Below are 18,900 nucleotides of genomic sequence, written 5' to 3' on the forward strand. Positions count from 1 at the left end.
TATATGGATTCTCTAGTCCAGCTGTGGTATTTTTAAACAGAATTATTTTTGGTGTGTCCACATCGTCCTCCAGGAAAAGCATGGATGTAACAGGACGAACTTGCCTCATTGGTTTATGTTGCTTCGTCGTCTTTTTCCAACTCACTACGGCGGACCTGAGCTATTCCGTTCCAGAGGAGATGAGACCAGGATCCATTGTTGGAAATATTGCGAAGGATCTTGGACTTCAAGTGGATACATTATCCGACCGTAAAGCCCGTATCGATGCTGAAGAAAACTACCAACATTACTGTGACATTGATCTTAAAACTGGCAATTTAATCATGAAAGGAAGAATTGACAGAGAGGAGCTGTGCGGTGAGAAGGTTTCGTGTATGCTTACATTTGAATTAGTCCTAGAAAACACTTTGGAGCTTTACCGCATTTCTGTGCTCATTCAGGATGTTAACGACAACGCACCCGTTTTTCCGAAAGATTCATTTAAATTAGAAATCCGTGAATCAGCTGACAGAGGAGCTCGATACAGTCTTATTGAAGCTCACGATGCTGACATCGGACAAAACACAGTTAAACAATACACTTTACAAAAGAACGAGCATTTCGTTTTGTCTGTAAAAGATGGATTGGACGGATCTCAAACCGTCGAGCTGGTTTTAGACAAAGAGTTAGACCGTGAAAAACAACACGATTTAAAAATGTTGTTGACTGCAGTAGATGGTGGAAATCCACAGAAATCAGGGACTGCTATTATACATGTGAGTGTGCTTGATGCCAATGATAACGCACCTGTGTTTGATCAGGCTGTATATAAGGCGAGTTTACCAGAAAATTCCCCTGTGGATACAGTAGTATTAACTGTAAGCGCCACTGATGCAGACGAGGGAGTAAATGGGGAGGTGACTTATGAGTTTAGTCGCATTTCAGAGAAGGCTAAGAAGGTGTTCACACTGAACAGTAAAACTGGGGAAATAAAAGTAGTCGGAACTCTCGATTTTGAGATTGACAATAAATATGAAATGCGCATTTATGCGAAAGATGATTTTGGTCTTTTTTCAAATTCTAAAGTAACGGTTGATATTAGTGACGTTAACGACAATGCCCCAGCGATATACATTAAATCACTTAGGAGTCCCATACCAGAGAACATCCCTGTTGGTACAGAGGTGGGTATTATTAATGTGCAGGACAGAGACTCTGATAATAATGGACAGGCCCGCTGCTCTCTCCAGCAGGGTGCCCCTTTTAAGTTAGTTCCTTCTATTAAAAACTATTATTCTCTGGTGAGCACAGGACAACTGGACCGTGAAATGGTGTCTGATTACAACATTACAATCACTGCCACTGACGAGGGCTCTCCACCTCTGTCCTCTTCTAAAACTGTTCAATTATCTGTAGCTGACGTCAACGACAACCCACCTGTGTTTGAGGAGGAGTCGTACAGCGCATATGTGAGTGAAAATAACAAACCTGGCTCCACTTTATGCTCCGTTGCTGCTCGAGACCCTGACTGGAGACAAAACGGTACCGTGATTTATTCTCTGTTAGCTGGAGAGGTGAACGGTGCTCCGGTGTCCTCATATCTGTCTGTGAACGGAGACACGGGGGTGATCCACACTGTGAGGTCGTTTGATTATGAACAGTTGAGGAGTTTCAAAGTTCAGGTGATGGCCAGAGACAACGGTTCTCCTCCACTGAGCAGCAACGTGACAGTCAGTGTGTTCATTTCAGATGTGAATGACAACGCTCCTCAGATCTTGTACCCCGCCCCGGAGGGCAACTCCTTCATGACCGAGCTGGTCCCCAAAGCTGCACACGGAGGTTCTCTGGTGTCCAAAGTGATCGCAGTGGACGCGGACTCCGGACAAAACGCGTGGCTGTCCTATCAGATCGTGAAATCCACTGATCCGGGACTTTTCACCATCGGTGTCCACAGCGGAGAGATCAGGACACAGCGGGACATTTCAGAATCTGACAGCATGAAACAGAACCTGATAGTGTCAGTGAAAGATAACGGACAGCCCTCCCTGTCTGCCACCTGCTCCGTGTATTTACTTATTTCTGATAACTTGGCTGAGATTCCTGAGCTGAAGGACATTTCTTTTGATGAGAAGAACTCCAAGCTGACATCATACCTGATCATTGCGCTGGTGTCTGTGTCCACCTTTTTTCTGACCTTCATTATCATCATCCTGGGTGTGAGATTTTGTCGCAGGAGAAAGCCCAGACTGTTGTTTGATGGAGCTGTAGCCATACCCAGTGCTTATCTCCCACCGAATTATACAGATGTTGACGGCACAGGAACTTTACGCAGCACTTACAATTATGACGCCTACCTGACAACAGGATCTCGAACCAGTGACTTCAAGTTTGTGAGCTCTTACAATGACAACACGCTGCCTTCTGACCAGACTCTGAGGAAAAGTCCATCAGACTTTGCTGACGCTTTTGGCGATCCCGATAGCTCCCCCGAGGTAGGATAAATTCCAATTCACGAATGTATCTAATAATTGTATATGCCTTGTTTCATTTCTGTAAAAGAAAATACGCCCAATATTTTGTTTGGTCGTCATATATACGTTTTCTGAATTTTAATTTTGGTTTTATTTTTTGCATTGAGTGCTTCAATCCTCCAATAATGCTCATTTCAGAGATCCCCCTTCGTTTTTTACGTCTTAGATGATATTTTACTTCTGATCCTAATCTTTCACAACCCAAACAACCACGTGTCATTGTTTAGGGTTCGACCACTGTCTTGAATCAGCTTTAAATGACACTCAAAACAATCGAATATCATCCTATTTGTTTTTCATCCCTTGTTTAATTTATTGTGAAAATGTGGGTTTAATATTTCTGTTGTGGGCTTCTCTCTGAGTATTTTTCATTTTACTATTATATTAACTATTGTAACATTTATAATTGCAAGAGCAAGAGAATTTCACTCCAAACAGAACATGATTTTATGAAAGTCAGAACAAGAAATTACACAAAATATAGGTTGGAAAAGTAAAACAGACAATAGCCAGCTATGGAAATCCAAGCAGTCTCTTTGTGTGAGAACATGCATCCGTGTGTTTGTATTTGGTGAGATGAGATACATTTGTCGCAAAATATCACAGTTTTATTGTGTTCTTTGCAGATATACAGTATTAATTGCAGTTGAAGCTCACCATAACTCTCATTTTGTCCTCACTGCTTGGGAAGACATACAGCTCTTTATATTATTATCAGGTGGTCTGAGTGGGGTTGTGGCAGTTCTGGTTGTTGTTGACTTGTAGCTGTCTGTGGAGGGTGCTGGTGCAGATGTTTTTTATGTTGCCCGATGAAGTGGGTGGAATGCAAGGTGAGCTCTGCCAATATCTGACCAAGGCTGTAGCTTCCAGGTGTCAGGGCAACCTTTCCCTTTGCGCAATGGTGAAAACATTGTCACAAGTGATATGTCGACCCTACAGTCCTGTAGAAATATTGAGGAACACACACTTTTCTGGTTTTCTCTCAGGGATGCCACTTGCACCTTTCCCCTATGTAAATGTGTGGATTCCAGGAAAAGCTGGTTTTTGCATCAAGGGCTGCCCAATTTCTTACAATGCTTCCCAAGGAACATCAGTGACCTTCTGACAAGATCTATTCACTCTCAAAGAAGAATGCCAATATAAGCATCCAGGTATTCCTCATCTATGTCTTTCCACATATTACCATAGATTAATTTTTTTGTACCTTCAATGTTTATCATAACAATATTTAACATTTTTAGTGATAATGGCAAAACATCCCAAAACACGTCTTGATATCATTGATTCACAACAATCCTGGTGATTTCAATTGTCATTTTGATGACATCTGTCGCAACTGCCATGTACATCACGGGGTACTGAGCTCCAATAGATCTTAAAACATTTGCACTTGAATCTTTTGGTGGATACAGCTTTACCATGGGTCACCTCATCAGACATCAGATTTGTCTGTTTCTTCTTGATGATACTCTACGTCGTCTTCCTCCTCAGAAACCTGATCATAATTATTGCTATACTGCTGTGTCAACTTCCTAATTTTCACCAAAAAATGTATACCAGAACTTGACGCATTGTAAATTTTTTTCATTTTTGCAAGCTGGAAACTGGAGTTGTGTTTACTAATTCACCAACTCTCTACTGAATTGACTTCACATGTCTGACCATGCCCATCTTTTTGTTTGTTTTACTTTTGTGCAGGGAAATCAAGGCGAAATGAGAATCCCCTGAATCTCACATGATTTGGAGAAGAACTTGTCATCAGTGTGTTGGCTAATAGTGCACTTATGATTTCAGTTTTTTCTGTAATTATCACTTTATAATCTTATCTTTTTCTTAATTTTTTGATGGCAGCCTAACAAGACAAGGGCCATAATTTCAGCCAGAGCATTTTACAATTTACGGAATCCTATCTTTTTATTATTGTTATTTTATTTCATTGAAATGGATCATGTCCACATGAAAAAGGTCCCTATAAGGAAGCTGCCTCTTGTGGGTCACTGTTCATTTTTCACTTTCACGGAAAGTAGTGTTTTCACCTTAGAGGAGGTACTCCTTAGCCGTCCCCATCATCAATTTCCATGACAACTTTAATCAGCTTTATGTTGCTTAAAACAAAATCTAATATTTATTATTTCATACATTCAGTACTATTCAGTCCATTTTTCTTTAATATCAAACTTTATATCCACTTTTAAGTGAAGTATATTCACTAAAAATCAATAAGCTTTCAATCGTGTGGTTTACAGAGCATTTTTAGTGAAGAATTCCACTTCTAAACTTGACCAATATTTTACTTTGTAAGTAATCTGACGAGTCATACGCTCTAAACACCTAAAATGTATGTTAATTTCAATTTTTTTAGTAATAATGATAAAAAGAACAGCTAATTCTTTTTCTAAGAAATGTATAAATCACAGCTCACCAAATTACGTTAAGAATGTGCAAGTCAGAATAGTGAGAGTTGTTTTGCTTTGTTGCGTGTCTTGTTAACGCTGTCCGTGGTCCTGAATAGTTTTTCTTCCATTTAACATGCGAAGGACTGAAACAGTGTTGTTTCACTCGCTATCTAATATACAACAATGAGCTATTTAAGAGCTGATGTCAACGACAATTCTGACGACTTAAACTATAACGAACTTGTTTTGTTGCAATATGTTGAAACAACTCCGGGCGTCGCTGCTCGCTTGCAGATATGAAGACTGGCTTTTCTCCACCCACAGCAAATAGTCATTGTATCTAAACCAGAGCAGCCATTTATGGAAGGACTAGACAGCTTTAAACATTTCAAATGAGCTGCATTTTTTTCCCAATATAAGGATTATTTGCTATTCTGATTTTTTTGTTTTCCTTTTTCTGACTATGACTCCTACGGAACGATCCTGGTTGGTTTCTTTATGCTGTTTTGTTGCCTTTTTCCACTTCATCACGGCGGACCTGAGCTATTCCGTTCCGGAGGAGATGAGACCAGGATCCATTGTTGGAAATATTGCGAAGGATCTTGGCCTGGATATGGGGAAATTATCCACCCGTAAAGCCCGTATCGATGCTGAAGAAAACTACCAACATTACTTTGATAATGATCTTCAAAAGGGAAACTTGATCATAAAAGAAAGGATTGACAGAGAAGAGCTGTGTGGAGAGAAGGTTTCATGTATGCTTAAATTTGAATTAGTCCTAGAAAACCCTCTGGAGCTGCACCGCATATCTGTGCTCATTCAGGATGTGAACGACAATTCACCCGTTTTTCCAGAAGATTCGGTCAAGTTAGAAATACAAGAATCAGCCGTCAGGGGAGCTCGTTATCGTCTTAATGAAGCTCATGATGCGGACAGCGGTCAAAACACAGTTAAACAATACCGTTTAGAAAAGAATGAGCACTTTGTTCTGTCTGTAAAAGATGGAGTTGATGGATCCCAAACCGTCGAGCTGGTTCTAGACAAAGAGTTAGACCGTGAAAAACAGCAAGATTTAAATCTTCTGTTGACTGCAGTTGATGGTGGAAATCCACAGAAGTCAGGAACTGCAATTATACATGTAAGTGTGCTTGATGCCAATGATAATGCACCTGTGTTTGATCAGGCTGTATATAAAGCGAGTCTACCAGAAAATTCCCCTGTGGATACAGTAGTATTAACTGTAAGCGCCACTGACGCAGACGAGGGGGTCAATGGGGAGGTGACGTATGAGTTTAGTCGCATTTCAGAAAAAACTAAAAAAGTGTTCACAATAAATAGTAAAACCGGTGACATAAAAGTAATCGGAACTCTTGATTTCGAGAGTAATAACAAATACGAAATGCGCATTTTTGCCAAAGATTCTTATGGACTTTCATCTGATTCAAGAGTGATGATTGATATCACGGATGTAAATGATAACGTCCCTGTAGTATATTTGAAATCATTGATGAATCCAATCCCTGAAAACATCCCACCTGGTACAGAGGTGGGCATCATCAATGTGCAGGACAGAGACTCTGACAGTAATGGACAGGTTCGTTGCTCACTACAGCAGGGTGCCCCTTTTAAGTTAGTGCCTTTTATTAAAAACTATTATTCTCTGGTGAGCCAAGGACAACTGGACCGTGAATTTGTTTCTGATTACAACATTACAATCACTGCCACTGACGAGGGCTCTCCACCTCTATCCTCCTCTAAAACTGTACAGTTGTCTGTAGCTGACATCAACGACAACCCACCTGTGTTTGAGGAAGAGTCGTACAGTTCATATGTGAGTGAAAATAACAAACCTGGCTCCACTTTGTGTTCCGTTGCTGCTCGAGACCCTGACTGGAGACAAAACGGTACCGTGATTTATTCTCTGCTAGCTGGAGAGGTGAACGGCGCGTCGGTGTCCTCGTATCTGTCTGTGAACGGAGACACGGGAGTGATCCACGTTGTGAGGTCGTTTGATTATGAACAGTTGAGGAGTTTTAAAGTGCAAGTGAAGGCCAGAGACAACGGTTCTCCTCCACTGAGCAGCAACGTGACAGTCAGTGTGTTCATATCAGATGTGAATGACAACGCTCCTCAGATCTTGTACCCCGCCCCGGAGGGCAACTCCTTCATGACCGAGCTGGTCCCCAAAGCTGCACACGGAGGCTCTCTGGTGTCCAAAGTGATCGCAGTGGACATGGACTCCGGACAGAACGCATGGCTGTCTTATCAGATAGTGAAATCCACTGATCCGGGACTTTTCACCATCGGTGTCCACAGCGGAGAGATCAAGACACAGCGGGACATTTCAGAATCTGACAGCATGAAACAGAACCTGGTAGTGTCAGTGAAAGACAACGGACAGCCCTCTCTGTCTGCCACCTGCTCCATGTATTTACTTATTTCTGATAACTTGGCAGAGGTTCCTGAGCTGAAGGACATTTCTTATGATGAGAAGAACTCCAAGCTGACCTCATACCTGATCATTGCGCTGGTGTCTGTGTCCACTTTTTTTCTGACTTTCATTATCATCATCCTGGGTGTGAGGTTTTGTCGCAGGAGAAAGCCCAGGCTGTTGTTTGATGGAGCAGTGGCCATTCCCAGTGCGTATCTCCCTCCAAATTACGCAGATGTTGACGGCACAGGAACTTTACGCAGCACGTACAATTATGACGCCTACCTGACAACAGGATCTCGAACCAGTGACTTTAAGTTTGTGAGCTCTTACAATGACAACACGCTTCCTGCTGACCAGACTCTGAGGAAGAGTCCATCAGACTTTGCTGACGTTTTTGGCCAGTCTGATAGTTCTCCTGAGGTAGGACATTTGTCTTATTTTCTAATATCCAAACAACAATGAATGTAGTCTGATATTTCTTTTCACGTTTTTTATGGTCGGTTACTCTGTGCCCATGTTCGAAATGGAATTAGGTTCTTGAAATCACAAGCATCTCTCTGTTTCAGTTGAATAGGTCATTATATGTAAGGCAACGCTGTCTTTGGAGTAGTGAAGTAGAATCATACTGTAAGGTGTTTATTTGTATACAATTTCCACAGTAGATCTATCTACTCTATTTTAATGATTGTGCTACATGCCTGTGTATTGATTTTTTGTTTATTTCACATACTGGGATGAAAAAGTGGCTTTGGCTTTTTGAATCGGACTATTCCTTCTTAATTGTAATGACATTAACCACAAAATGTCATGTCGTCCCCGACAAATATTTTAACGCTTCACTCACTGATATGTGGATATTATCTGTTGTTGAAATTTTTTTTTATTATTATACCTAATGTTGATGAATATCCGTTAGCTTCTTGGAGTAAATTGATCACGAACACAACAACAACCTGAGATGTTTATCCTCACCCGACAAAAAAAAAAATCAAAAATCAAATCAAAAATAAACTTTGAAAGAAAGCCAGTTTTTAATCATGACACAATAGACTGTTTTATCTTTGAATCAGTAATGAGATTTCTGGTTAAAATATGGACAAACGTTAGAAAAGAAACCAATATTTTTTACTTTTTGAAATCTTTCTTAGGGATCACATTGAAAGACTATTATCATTCCGTTGATATATCACTGCAGTTTTTCCCAATTTCCCCATGTACTGTTTTTTTTTTTTTTTTTTCTGTTGAAATTTTACTCCGTACTCTGTCATGGACATGAACTTGTTCATTTGGCAGAATGTGGTACTTTGAGGCTCAATGAAGTTTAATGGTGAACTTTCTTGCTTCAACAAGACATTTTGTCTGTATGGGTTGCATAAAGAGTTGACATTCTCAACAGCATCAAAAATGCCGACCGTTTTATTTTTTTCTCTCTCTCTATTGTCATAAAATGCTTCAGGTCTCACTTTATCTAGTTTGCTGATGCTTGTTGCAAACTCCTGTCTTACTCATTGTCATTGTGTTGCTTCCTCACTTGTGTATTTATAGTTTAAATTGCACATAACTTACTCAGCCCTTACAGGTACTCGGGCCTGTCCACAAACTGATGAGAGGTTAATCACCTCCACATATCGTTATGCGGCTAACATACATATTCAAATTTGTCCACAACTATAAGTTGGCGTGGGCCTGACCAGGACAGTGATTGGGCCAGCCCTCTGTCAATCACAGATAATGCTCCAACCAAACCACAAGGAAGACGAGAGGAAGATGCAATGAGAACTTGTTTAGCATGAGTCACATTTCAGGTATTCGGAATTGATCAAACCTATTCTTATTTGAGCTTACATGATTTGGATTTTTTTTCTAGTTGATTCTGATGATTTGGGTTTTACCTAATTGTTTGTATTTTGTTAAAATCCGTCACATTTCAGATAACATGAAGCTGCACTTTCATTGTGGTGACATCCTTTTCATCTCTTGTGCATAAACCTTGTCCTCCCTGCATAATACTGAATCTGACACGACACAGATTTCAGTTTAGTGCACAGATACCAGATCATTTTCATCGTTGCTTGTCTTTTTATGAACACTCAACTCGAGAAGATTGAATACAACTCTGTTATTGGTTGAAGTAGTCTCCGTGAGGCTTCATTGTGAAGTGATACTGTAAGTAATTCATCGGAATGAAACGTTTGCAGTAGTAGCGCTGTCCATGGTACTGTTTGATGACTTTCGCTTGATTGGCAACATATCTAGTGATTTCACATGGACACAAAACAGAAAAAAAAAACAAAAAAAAAAAACAACTAAAATGTGGTTCTTCTGTATGGATATTGGCTGAAATTGTGTATTCTTCTTTATTGGAAGTTGTGTATTTGTAATATGTGGAATACACTCCGAGTGTCGCTGCTCACTCACAGATATGTAGACGGTCGTTTCTCCACCCACAGCCACAACAGTCATTCAGTATACACCACAGCAGCCATTGTTGTACGGGTAGCATATCCCTACATATATTTTTGAGCCTGGCTGTGGTGTTTTTAAACAGAATTATTTTTTGTGTGTCCAAATCGTCCTCCAGGAAAAGTATGGATCTAACAGGACGTCCTTGCCTCATTGGCTTATGTTGCTTCGTTGTCTTTTTCCACCTCACTACGGCGGACCTGAGCTATTCCGTTCCGGAGGAGATGAGACCAGGATCCATTGTTGGGAATATTGCGAAGGATCTTGGACTTCAAGTGGATACATTATCCGACCGTAATGTCCGTGTCGATGCTGAAGGAAACTACCAACATTACTGTGCCATTGATCTTAAAACTGGGAATTTAATCATGAAAGGAAAAATTGACAGAGAGGAGCTATGCGGGGAGAAGGTTTCGTGTATCCTTAAATTTGAATTAGTCCTAGAAAACCCTTTGGAGCTTCACCGCATTGCTGTGCTCATTCAGGATGTTAACGACAACGCACCCGTTTTTCCGAAAGATCTATTTAAGTTAGAAATCAGTGAATCAGCTGCCAGAGGAGCTCGATACAGTCTTATTGAAGCTCACGATGCTGACATCGGACAAAACACAGTTAGAGACTATATTTTACAAAATAACGAGCATTTTGTTCTGTCTGTAAAAGGTGGATTGGACGGATCTCAAAACCTTGAGTTGGTGTTAGACAAAGAGTTAGACCGTGAAAAACAACACGATTTAAAAATGGTGTTGACTGCAGTTGATGGTGGAAATCCACAGAAGTCAGGGACTGCTATTATACATGTAAAAGTGCTGGATGCCAATGATAACGCACCTGTGTTTGATCAGGCTGTATATAAAGCGAGTTTACAAGAAAATTCCCCTGTGGATACAGTAGTATTAACTGTAAGCGCCACTGATGCAGACGAGGGAGTAAATGGGGAGGTGATTTATGAGTTTAGTCGCATTTCAGAGAAGGCTAAGAAGGTGTTCACACTGAACAGTAAAACTGGGGAAATAAAAGTAGTCGGAACTCTCGATTTTGAGATTGACAATAAATATGAAATGCGCATTTATGCTAAGGATGATTATGGTCTTTTTTCAAATTCTAAAGTAACGGTTGATATTACTGACGTTAATGACAATGCTCCAGCGATATACATTAAATCACTTAGGAGTCCCATACCAGAGAACATCCCTGTTGGTACAGAGGTGGGCATTATAAATGTGCAGGACAGAGACTCTGATAATAATGGACAGGCCCGCTGCTCTCTCCAGCAGGGTGTCCCTTTTAAGTTAGTCCCCTCTATTGCAAACTATTATTCTCTGGTGAGCACAGGACAACTGGACCGTGAAGTGGTGTCTGATTACAACATTACAATCACTGCCACTGACGAGGGCTCTCCACCTCTGTCCTCCTCTAAAACTGTTAAGTTATCTGTAGCTGACATCAACGACAACCCACCTGTGTTTGAGGAGGAGTCGTACAGCGCATATGTGAGTGAAAATAACAAACCTGGCTCCACTTTATGTTCCGTTGCTGCTCGAGACCCTGACTGGAGACAAAACGGTACCGTGATTTATTCTTTGTTAGCTGGAGAGGTGAACGGTGCCCCGGTGTCCTCCTATCTGTCTGTGAACGGAGACACGGGGGTGATCCACGCTGTGAGGTCGTTTGATTATGAACAGTTGAGGAGTTTCAAAGTGCAGGTGATGGCCAGAGACAACGGTTCTCCTCCACTGAGCAGCAACATGACAGTCAGTGTGTTCATATCAGATGTGAATGACAACGCTCCTCAGATCTTGTATCCCGCACTGGAGGGCAACTCCTTCATGACCGAGCTGGTCCCCAAAGCTGCACACGGAGGTTCTCTGGTGTCCAAAGTGATCGCAGTGGACGCAGACTCCGGACAGAACGCGTGGCTGTCCTATCAGATAGTGAAATCCACTGATCCGGGACTTTTTACTATCGGTGTCCACAGCGGAGAGATCAGGACACAGCGGGACATTTCAGAATCTGACAGCATGAAACAGAATCTGGTAGTGTCAGTGAAAGACAACGGACAGCCTTCTCTGTCTGCCACCTGCTCCATGTATTTACTTATTTCTGATAACTTGGCTGAGGTTCCTGAGCTGAAGGACATTTCTTATGATGAGAAGAACTCCAAGCTGACATCATACCTGATCATTGCGCTGGTGTCTGTGTCCACCTTTTTTCTGACTTTCATTATCATCGTCCTGGGTGTGAGATTTTGTCGCAGGAGAAAGCCCAGACTGTTGTTTGATGGAGCAGTGGCCATTCCCAGTGCGTATCTCCCTCCAAATTACGCAGATGTTGACGGCACAGGAACTTTACGCAGCACGTACAATTATGACGCCTACCTGACAACAGGATCTCGAACCAGTGACTTTAAGTTTGTGAGCTCTTACAATGACAACACGCTGCCTGCTGACCAGACTCTGAGGAAAAGTCCATCTGACTTTGCTGACTCTTTTGGAGATTTGGATTCATCTGAAGAGGTATGAGCTGTTTTACGCTCTCTTGTTGCTTTCTGATTTGATCATAAAGTGCCTTTATAATACTGAATGTTCTGCGTTTTGTTCACTTCCAGGATCTGATAAGTGCCAGTGAATTTTTGTTACGTGGACATATCTGCAACCGGCCGAAACATTCAATCGATATTGATTACCGTTTTTTCCGGAATTCAAGTTGCACTTTTTTCACAGTTTGACTTGTACTGTGGCTTATAGTCAGGGCCGACTTGCATATTTAAACGAGGAGAGGACTATTGTGGATCTTTTTTCAGCGGGTATATGATGTTATTTTCTCCATTGTGAACTGCCATTAGGCTGGTTTACCTTCCCCGTTTTGTCCGAGACACACGATGTATCAATCTCCTTTCCACCATGATGAACGACCATGAAGCAAACTTCATTCAGCCACGAGTTTACCCATGAATCACCTGTTAGCCTACCCATGATCAATGCCCGTGGTGATTGAAGCTTGGGTTAGCCCGGACCACCCGCGCAATACATGTTGAAGTATCTCTCCATGGTCCTGCAATTCTTAACGGCCCTTCATATTTTTACTTACTATCGTTGTTCTTCCCGTTATTTCTCAAATTGGTAATCATTAGATAAATGAAGGAAGTGTGCTATTGAATGTATTACTAGAGGTGAAGTTACCTATGTTAAACCAACATATATACAATGTTTTGTATTTTAGGAGAGTCCAACATTATTAGCGCATTATTTTATACTTAAATTAAAAAACTTCATCCTGGGTGTGAGATTTTGTCGCAGGAGAAAGTCCAGACTGTTGTTTGATGGAGCAGTGGCCATCCCCAGTGCTTATCTCCCTCCATATTATGCATATGTTGACACAGGAACTTTACGCAGCACTTACAGTTATGACGCCTACCTGACAACAGGACCTCGAACCAGTGACTTTACATATGTTAGCTCATACAATGACAACACTGCCTTCTGACCAGATTCTGGGGGAAAAGTCCATCAGTCTTTACTGATGCTATTACCGATTTTGATAATTCTCCTGAGGTAGAACATCTGTCTTCTTTTCTAAGATCAAAAACTAAATGAACATGTTGTGCTATGTCCTTCCACGTTCTAATGCACCATACTTGGTGCCAATGTTTGAATCTTTGAATTTGATTCTTTAAATAACTAACAGTCATATGTTTTAAGTCCAATAGGTGAGTATATTCACCGGAACTCAGAGTGTCACTGGAGTGGTGAAGTAGAATCATAGGTGATTTCCGCTGGAAATGTTTTCACATTGCGTGTATCTACTCTGTTTTCTTGGTTTTGCTACATGCCTGCATGTGGGACCTTAGTTGATTTTACGTACTGGCATGAAAAAGTGTCTTTGGCATTTTTCGATCTGCTCAATCCATCTTAATTGTAAGGATAGTAACCACCATTCATGTGGTCCCTGGAAAGAATTAAAACTCTTCACTCACTGATGTTTTCATATTCTATAATATTTAAAACAAATTTATTATTTTCTCTATTGCTGTTGTATACCTGTCACTCTCTGAGAGTAAATTCATTCGGGAACACAACGAAAACCTGACATTTATATCCTCACCTGAAAAAAAAAAAAAACTTTGAAAGAATGACACTTTTTAGTCATGACGCTATTCCCAGTTTTGTCTTGGAATCAGTATTTGGATTAATGGTTACAATATGGGTTCAAGTCAGAAAACAACCCTGTCGATGTGTCACTGAAGTTGTTCAATCTGTCCATGTTGTGGTTTTTCAGTTTTGTTGAAAATGTGTTCCGTACTCTCATTTACATGAACTTGTTCATTTGCCAACATTTGAGATTTTGAGGCTCACTGAGGTTTAATGGTGACCTTTCTGCTCTCACTAGACATTGTGTCTGTATGGGTTGCGTAAAGAGTTGAAGTTCTCAACAGCATCAACAATGCTGACTGTTGTTGTTTTTTTTTTTTTTCTCTATGTTCATAAAATGCTTCAGGTCTGACTTTATCTAGTTTGCAGCCACTTGATAACGACTCCTTGTCGTTGTGTTGCTTCCTCGCTTGTGTAATTATCGTTTAAATCCCAAATATCTTACTCAGCCCCTACAAGTACTTGGGCCTGTCCATAAAATATACTGAGAGGTTAATCACCTCCAGAAATGATTGTGCGCCTCTTATACGTTTCCAATTGTGTCCACATTCATAAGTGGCGGTGGACCTGACCCAGGACAGTGGTTGGGCCAGGAATCTGTCAATCATAAATAATGATCCTATCAAACTAAAAGGAAGACGAGACGATGATGCAATCAGAACGTGTTAAGCTTGTGTCACATTTCAGATATTCGGAATTTATCAGCCCTGGTTTTTTGTTCTTCAATTATATGGATTGCTATTCGTGTTAAATCTGAAGAAAGGTTTGTAGCGCCACATTATTGAATAATCTGCTGCATTTTCTAATAATATCCTTGAACGCATTTTAGAATAAACCTGGCCACTCCTGCATATTACAGAGTTTGACATTCCACATATTTCAGGTTATTGCAGAAATATCAGGTAATTTCAGTTGTTGCTTATTTTTTGTCAACCATCTACTTAAGAAGAATCAAACAAATGCTAGTGTTGGTTGAAGTAATATCTGTGAAGTTTCATGATGAATTGTTATCCATAGGAAAGGATTTGAAATATAGCGCTGTCCATGGTACAAATTCATGACTTGCGAGAATAGTCACATGTCGAGTGATTTCTGTCGGAAAATTAAAAAAAGAAGAAAAAAAAAAAACAGAAAAGAAAACAACTAAAATATGGATCTTCTAGATGAATATTCTCTACGATTGTGTTGAATTGTTTTGAATTACAAGTTTTTATTTGTAGTGTGCGGAATACACTCAGAGTGTCGCTGCTCACTCACAGATATGTAGACTGTCGTTTCTCCACCCACAGCCACAGCTTTGATTCTGTTTAAACCACAGCAGCCATTGTTGTACGGGTAGCATATGCCTACATAGATTTTAGAGAGTAGCTGTGGTATTTTTAAACACAAATATTTTTTGCCTGGCTATATCGCCCTCAAGGAAAAATATGAATCTTACACGTCGATCTTGTTTCATTGATTTCTGTTGCTTTGTTATCCTTTTCCACCTCACCACGGCGGACGTAAGCTATTCCGTTCCAGAGGAGATGAGACCAGGATCCATTGTTGGAAATATTGCGAAGGATCTTGGCTTTCAAGTGGGAAAATTATCCGCCCGTAAAGCCCGCATCGATGCTGAAGAAAACTACCAACACTACTGGGAGATTGATCTTAAAACGGAGAATTTGATCACGAAAGGAAGGATTGACAGAGAGGAGCTGTGCGGGGAGAAGATTTCTTGCATGCTTAAATTTGAATTAGTCTTAGAAAACCCTTTGGAGCTGCACCGCGTTTCTGTGCTTATTCAGGATGTAAACGACAATGCTCCCATTTTCCCGAAGGATATATTTGAATTTGAAATCCGAGAATCAGCCGTCAAAGGAGCTCGCTATCGTCTCAATGAAGCTCACGACGCGGACAGTGGGAAGAACACAGTCAAACAATACAATTTACAAAAAAATGAGCACTTTGTTCTGTCCGTACAAGGTGGAACAGATGGCTCTCAGAATATCGAGCTGGTTTTAGACAAAGAGTTAGACCGTGAAAAAGAGAGAGATTTAAATCTTCTGTTGACTGCAGTTGATGGTGGAAACCCGCAGAAATCAGGGACTGCGATTATACATGTGAGTGTGCTGGATGCCAATGATAACGCCCCTGTGTTTGATCAGGCTGTATATAAAGCGAGTCTACCAGAGAATTCTCCAGTGGATACAGTAGTATTAACTGTAAGCGCCACTGATGCAGACGAGGGAGTCAATGGGGAGGTCATTTATGAGTTTAGTCGCATTTCAGAAAAAGCTAAGAAGATCTTTGAACTGAACAGTATAACTGGGGAGATAAAAGTCATTGGAATAATCGATTTTGAAAGTAATTCAAAATATGAAATGCGTGTTGATGCAAAAGATAGCTATGGACTTTCATCCGATTCCAAAGTGATGATTGATATTACCGATGTTAATGACAATGCACCAACGATATACATGACATCATTGATGAGTCCCATTCCTGAGAATATCCCACTTGGTACAGAGGTGGGCATCATTAATGTGCAGGACCGAGACTCCGAGAGTAATGGACAGGTCCTCTGCTTCCTCCAGCAGGGTGTCCTTTTTAAGTTAATTCCTTCTATTAAAAACTATTATTCTCTGGTGAGCACAGGACAACTGGACCGTGAATTGGTGTCTGATTACAACGTTACAATCACTGCCATTGACGAGGGCTCTCCACCCATGTCCTCCTCTAAAACTGTTCATTTATCTGTAGCTGACATCAACGACAACCCACCTGTGTTTGAGGAAGAGTCGTACAGCGCATATTTGAGTGAAAATAACAAACCTGGCTCCACTTTATGTTCTGTTTCTGCTCGAGACCCTGACTGGAGACAAAACGGCACTGTGATTTATTCTCTGTTAGCTGGAGAAGTGAACGGTGCCCCGGTGTCCTCGTATGTGTCTGTGAACGGTGACACAGGGGTGATCCACGCTGTGAGGTCGTTTGATTATGAACAGTTGAGGAGTTTCAAAGTGCAGATGATGGCCAGAGACAACGGTTCTCCTCCACTGAGCAGCAACGTGACAGTCAGTGTGTTCATATCAGATGTGAATGACAACGCTCCTCAGATCTTGTACCCCGCCCCGGAGGGCAACTCCTTTATGACCGAGCTGGTCCCCAAAGCTGCACACGGAGGTTCTCTGGTGTCCAAAGTGATCTCAGTGGACGCAGACTCCGGACAGAACGCGTGGCTGTCCTATCAGATAGTGAAATCCACTGATCCTGGACTTTTCACTATCGGTGTCCACAGCGGAGAGATCAGGACACAGCGGGACATTTCAGAATCTGACAACATGAAACAGAACCTGGTAGTGTCAGTGAAAGACAACGGGCAGCCCTCTCTGTCTGCCACCTGCTCCATGTATTTACTTATTTCTGATAACTTGGCTGAGGTTCCTGAGCTGAAGGACATTTCTTATGATGAGAAGAACTCCAAGCTGACTTCATACCTGATCATTGCGCTGGTGTCTGTGTCCACTTTTTTTCTGACCTTCATTATCATCATCCTGGGTGTGAGATTTTGTCGCAGGAGAAAGCCCAGATTGTTGTTTGATGGAGCAGTGGCCATCCCCAGTGCTTATCTCCCTCCAAATTACGCAGATGTTGACGGCACAGGAACTTTACGCAGCACTTACAATTATGACGCCTACCTGACAACAGGATCTCGAACCAGTGACTTTAAGTTTGTGAGCTCTTACAATGACAACACGCTTCCTGCTGACCAGACTCTGAGGAAGAGTCCATCTGACTTTGTTGATGCTTTTGGAGATTACGATGATTCTTCTGAGGTAAGATTTATTGCCTGAATTATTCGCTTTTTTACTTCTCATTTAATTTTTTTAATCAAGTATAATCCTTATATTGTCAGTGCCAACATACAATAACATAATTTCTAAAGTTTTAGTTTGTTTATTTACATGGGCTTTAATCAGTTTTTTTTCTTGTTGATTATTTATTTGCTCTCTTTACCGTTTTATGACAAAATGGGTGTAAAATGGGTTTATTTGTGCCTGTGTTATTCAAATATTTTCATAATATTTGATTAGATATGACGTGATCTAAAGCTCTCAATGATTATCAGTCCCTTTTTCTATTTTTTTCAATCGCTCTCCATGGTTCACACGGCATAATTAATTAATTAATCCCTTCATTTGTTTTCAAGGCGCAACTCGCTTGCACTTAGCAGAAAAGTTTTGCATTTCAATTTGGCATTTTGCATACACAATTAATATCCTCTCCGTAATATGAAACGCAATCGAATACTCAGCAATTAACAGTGAGTTTTTAGCACTACTGTACATGTATTCCTCTATGAGGACTTAAAAAAAAAGGCAAACAACTTAGTCAATTTAGATACATTTTGAAACACTTCTGAATTTGATTCACTTTTGTCATGGTACTCTGCAAAATTAGATATCAGGCCTCATAGTCAGACAGTGTTTTTTTTATTTAGCGTTTTGCCTTTTTCAGTTTTTGTTCACGTCTTGGTATTTTGTGCGCAACTACTTCAAGAAAAAAATACACAGAAGTAATATATCCCTCCGTACTTTAAGGCAGAGTGCACTGCAATCGCTAATTTAATTGGTTATCAGTGTCCTATACTTTTGTCAATATATCAATAATGAATACTATTGAAGGAAGTGGTGGCAGTTTGTGTCACTTGTATTATTGTATGTTCTGTAATCTTCGGGAAATGCTGCAAGTGTCGCTGTCTACCAATCAAAATCCTAAAGTGCTTAGACTGAGACCTTTCAGTGTCTCCACCCAAAGCTTTTTCCTCCTCATTGTTTGTCATACTTGCATTTGTCTCGAACTGCACAGCTATATGTGTATATGGGTGACACTAATCGGTTCATTTTGTTTTACTAATTACTTCTTCGAAACGATGGCGTGGCTCAGTTGGCCCGTTAAATTCA

The 18,900-nt window shown here is 40.8% G+C and overlaps 4 protein-coding genes across 4 annotated transcripts in view; all 4 read left to right on the forward strand.

Moving 5' to 3' along the window:
- Positions 1-18,900, forward strand: part of LOC308111335 (protocadherin gamma-A11-like) — a gene marked incomplete at both ends in the record, with an annotated part of 113,569 nt that overhangs the window by 11,987 nt on the left and 82,682 nt on the right. The window lies entirely within an intron of this gene.
- Positions 81-2,480, forward strand: LOC308110896 (protocadherin gamma-A12-like; the record flags this gene model as incomplete). The annotated part of the gene is made up of 1 exon (XM_080465516.1): positions 81-2,480. The coding sequence occupies one exon, from the start codon at positions 81-83 to the stop codon at positions 2,478-2,480; it is 2,400 nt and encodes a 799-aa protein (XP_080321642.1).
- Positions 5,469-12,325, forward strand: LOC308110897 (uncharacterized protein; the record flags this gene model as incomplete). The annotated part of the gene is made up of 3 exons (XM_080465517.1): positions 5,469-7,760; positions 7,874-7,914; positions 9,922-12,325. The coding sequence occupies 3 exons, from the start codon at positions 5,469-5,471 to the stop codon at positions 12,323-12,325; spliced, it is 4,737 nt and encodes a 1,578-aa protein (XP_080321643.1).
- On the forward strand, positions 15,382-17,790 carry LOC308110898 (protocadherin gamma-A12-like; the record flags this gene model as incomplete). The annotated part of the gene is made up of 1 exon (XM_080465518.1): positions 15,382-17,790. One exon carries the CDS (start codon positions 15,382-15,384, stop codon positions 17,788-17,790), a length of 2,409 nt encoding a protein of 802 aa, XP_080321644.1.

This window comes from Lipophrys pholis (genome assembly GCF_963383615.2).
Source record: "Lipophrys pholis genome assembly, chromosome: 6".
In the NCBI taxonomy this organism is placed as follows: domain Eukaryota; kingdom Metazoa; phylum Chordata; class Actinopteri; order Blenniiformes; family Blenniidae; genus Lipophrys; species Lipophrys pholis.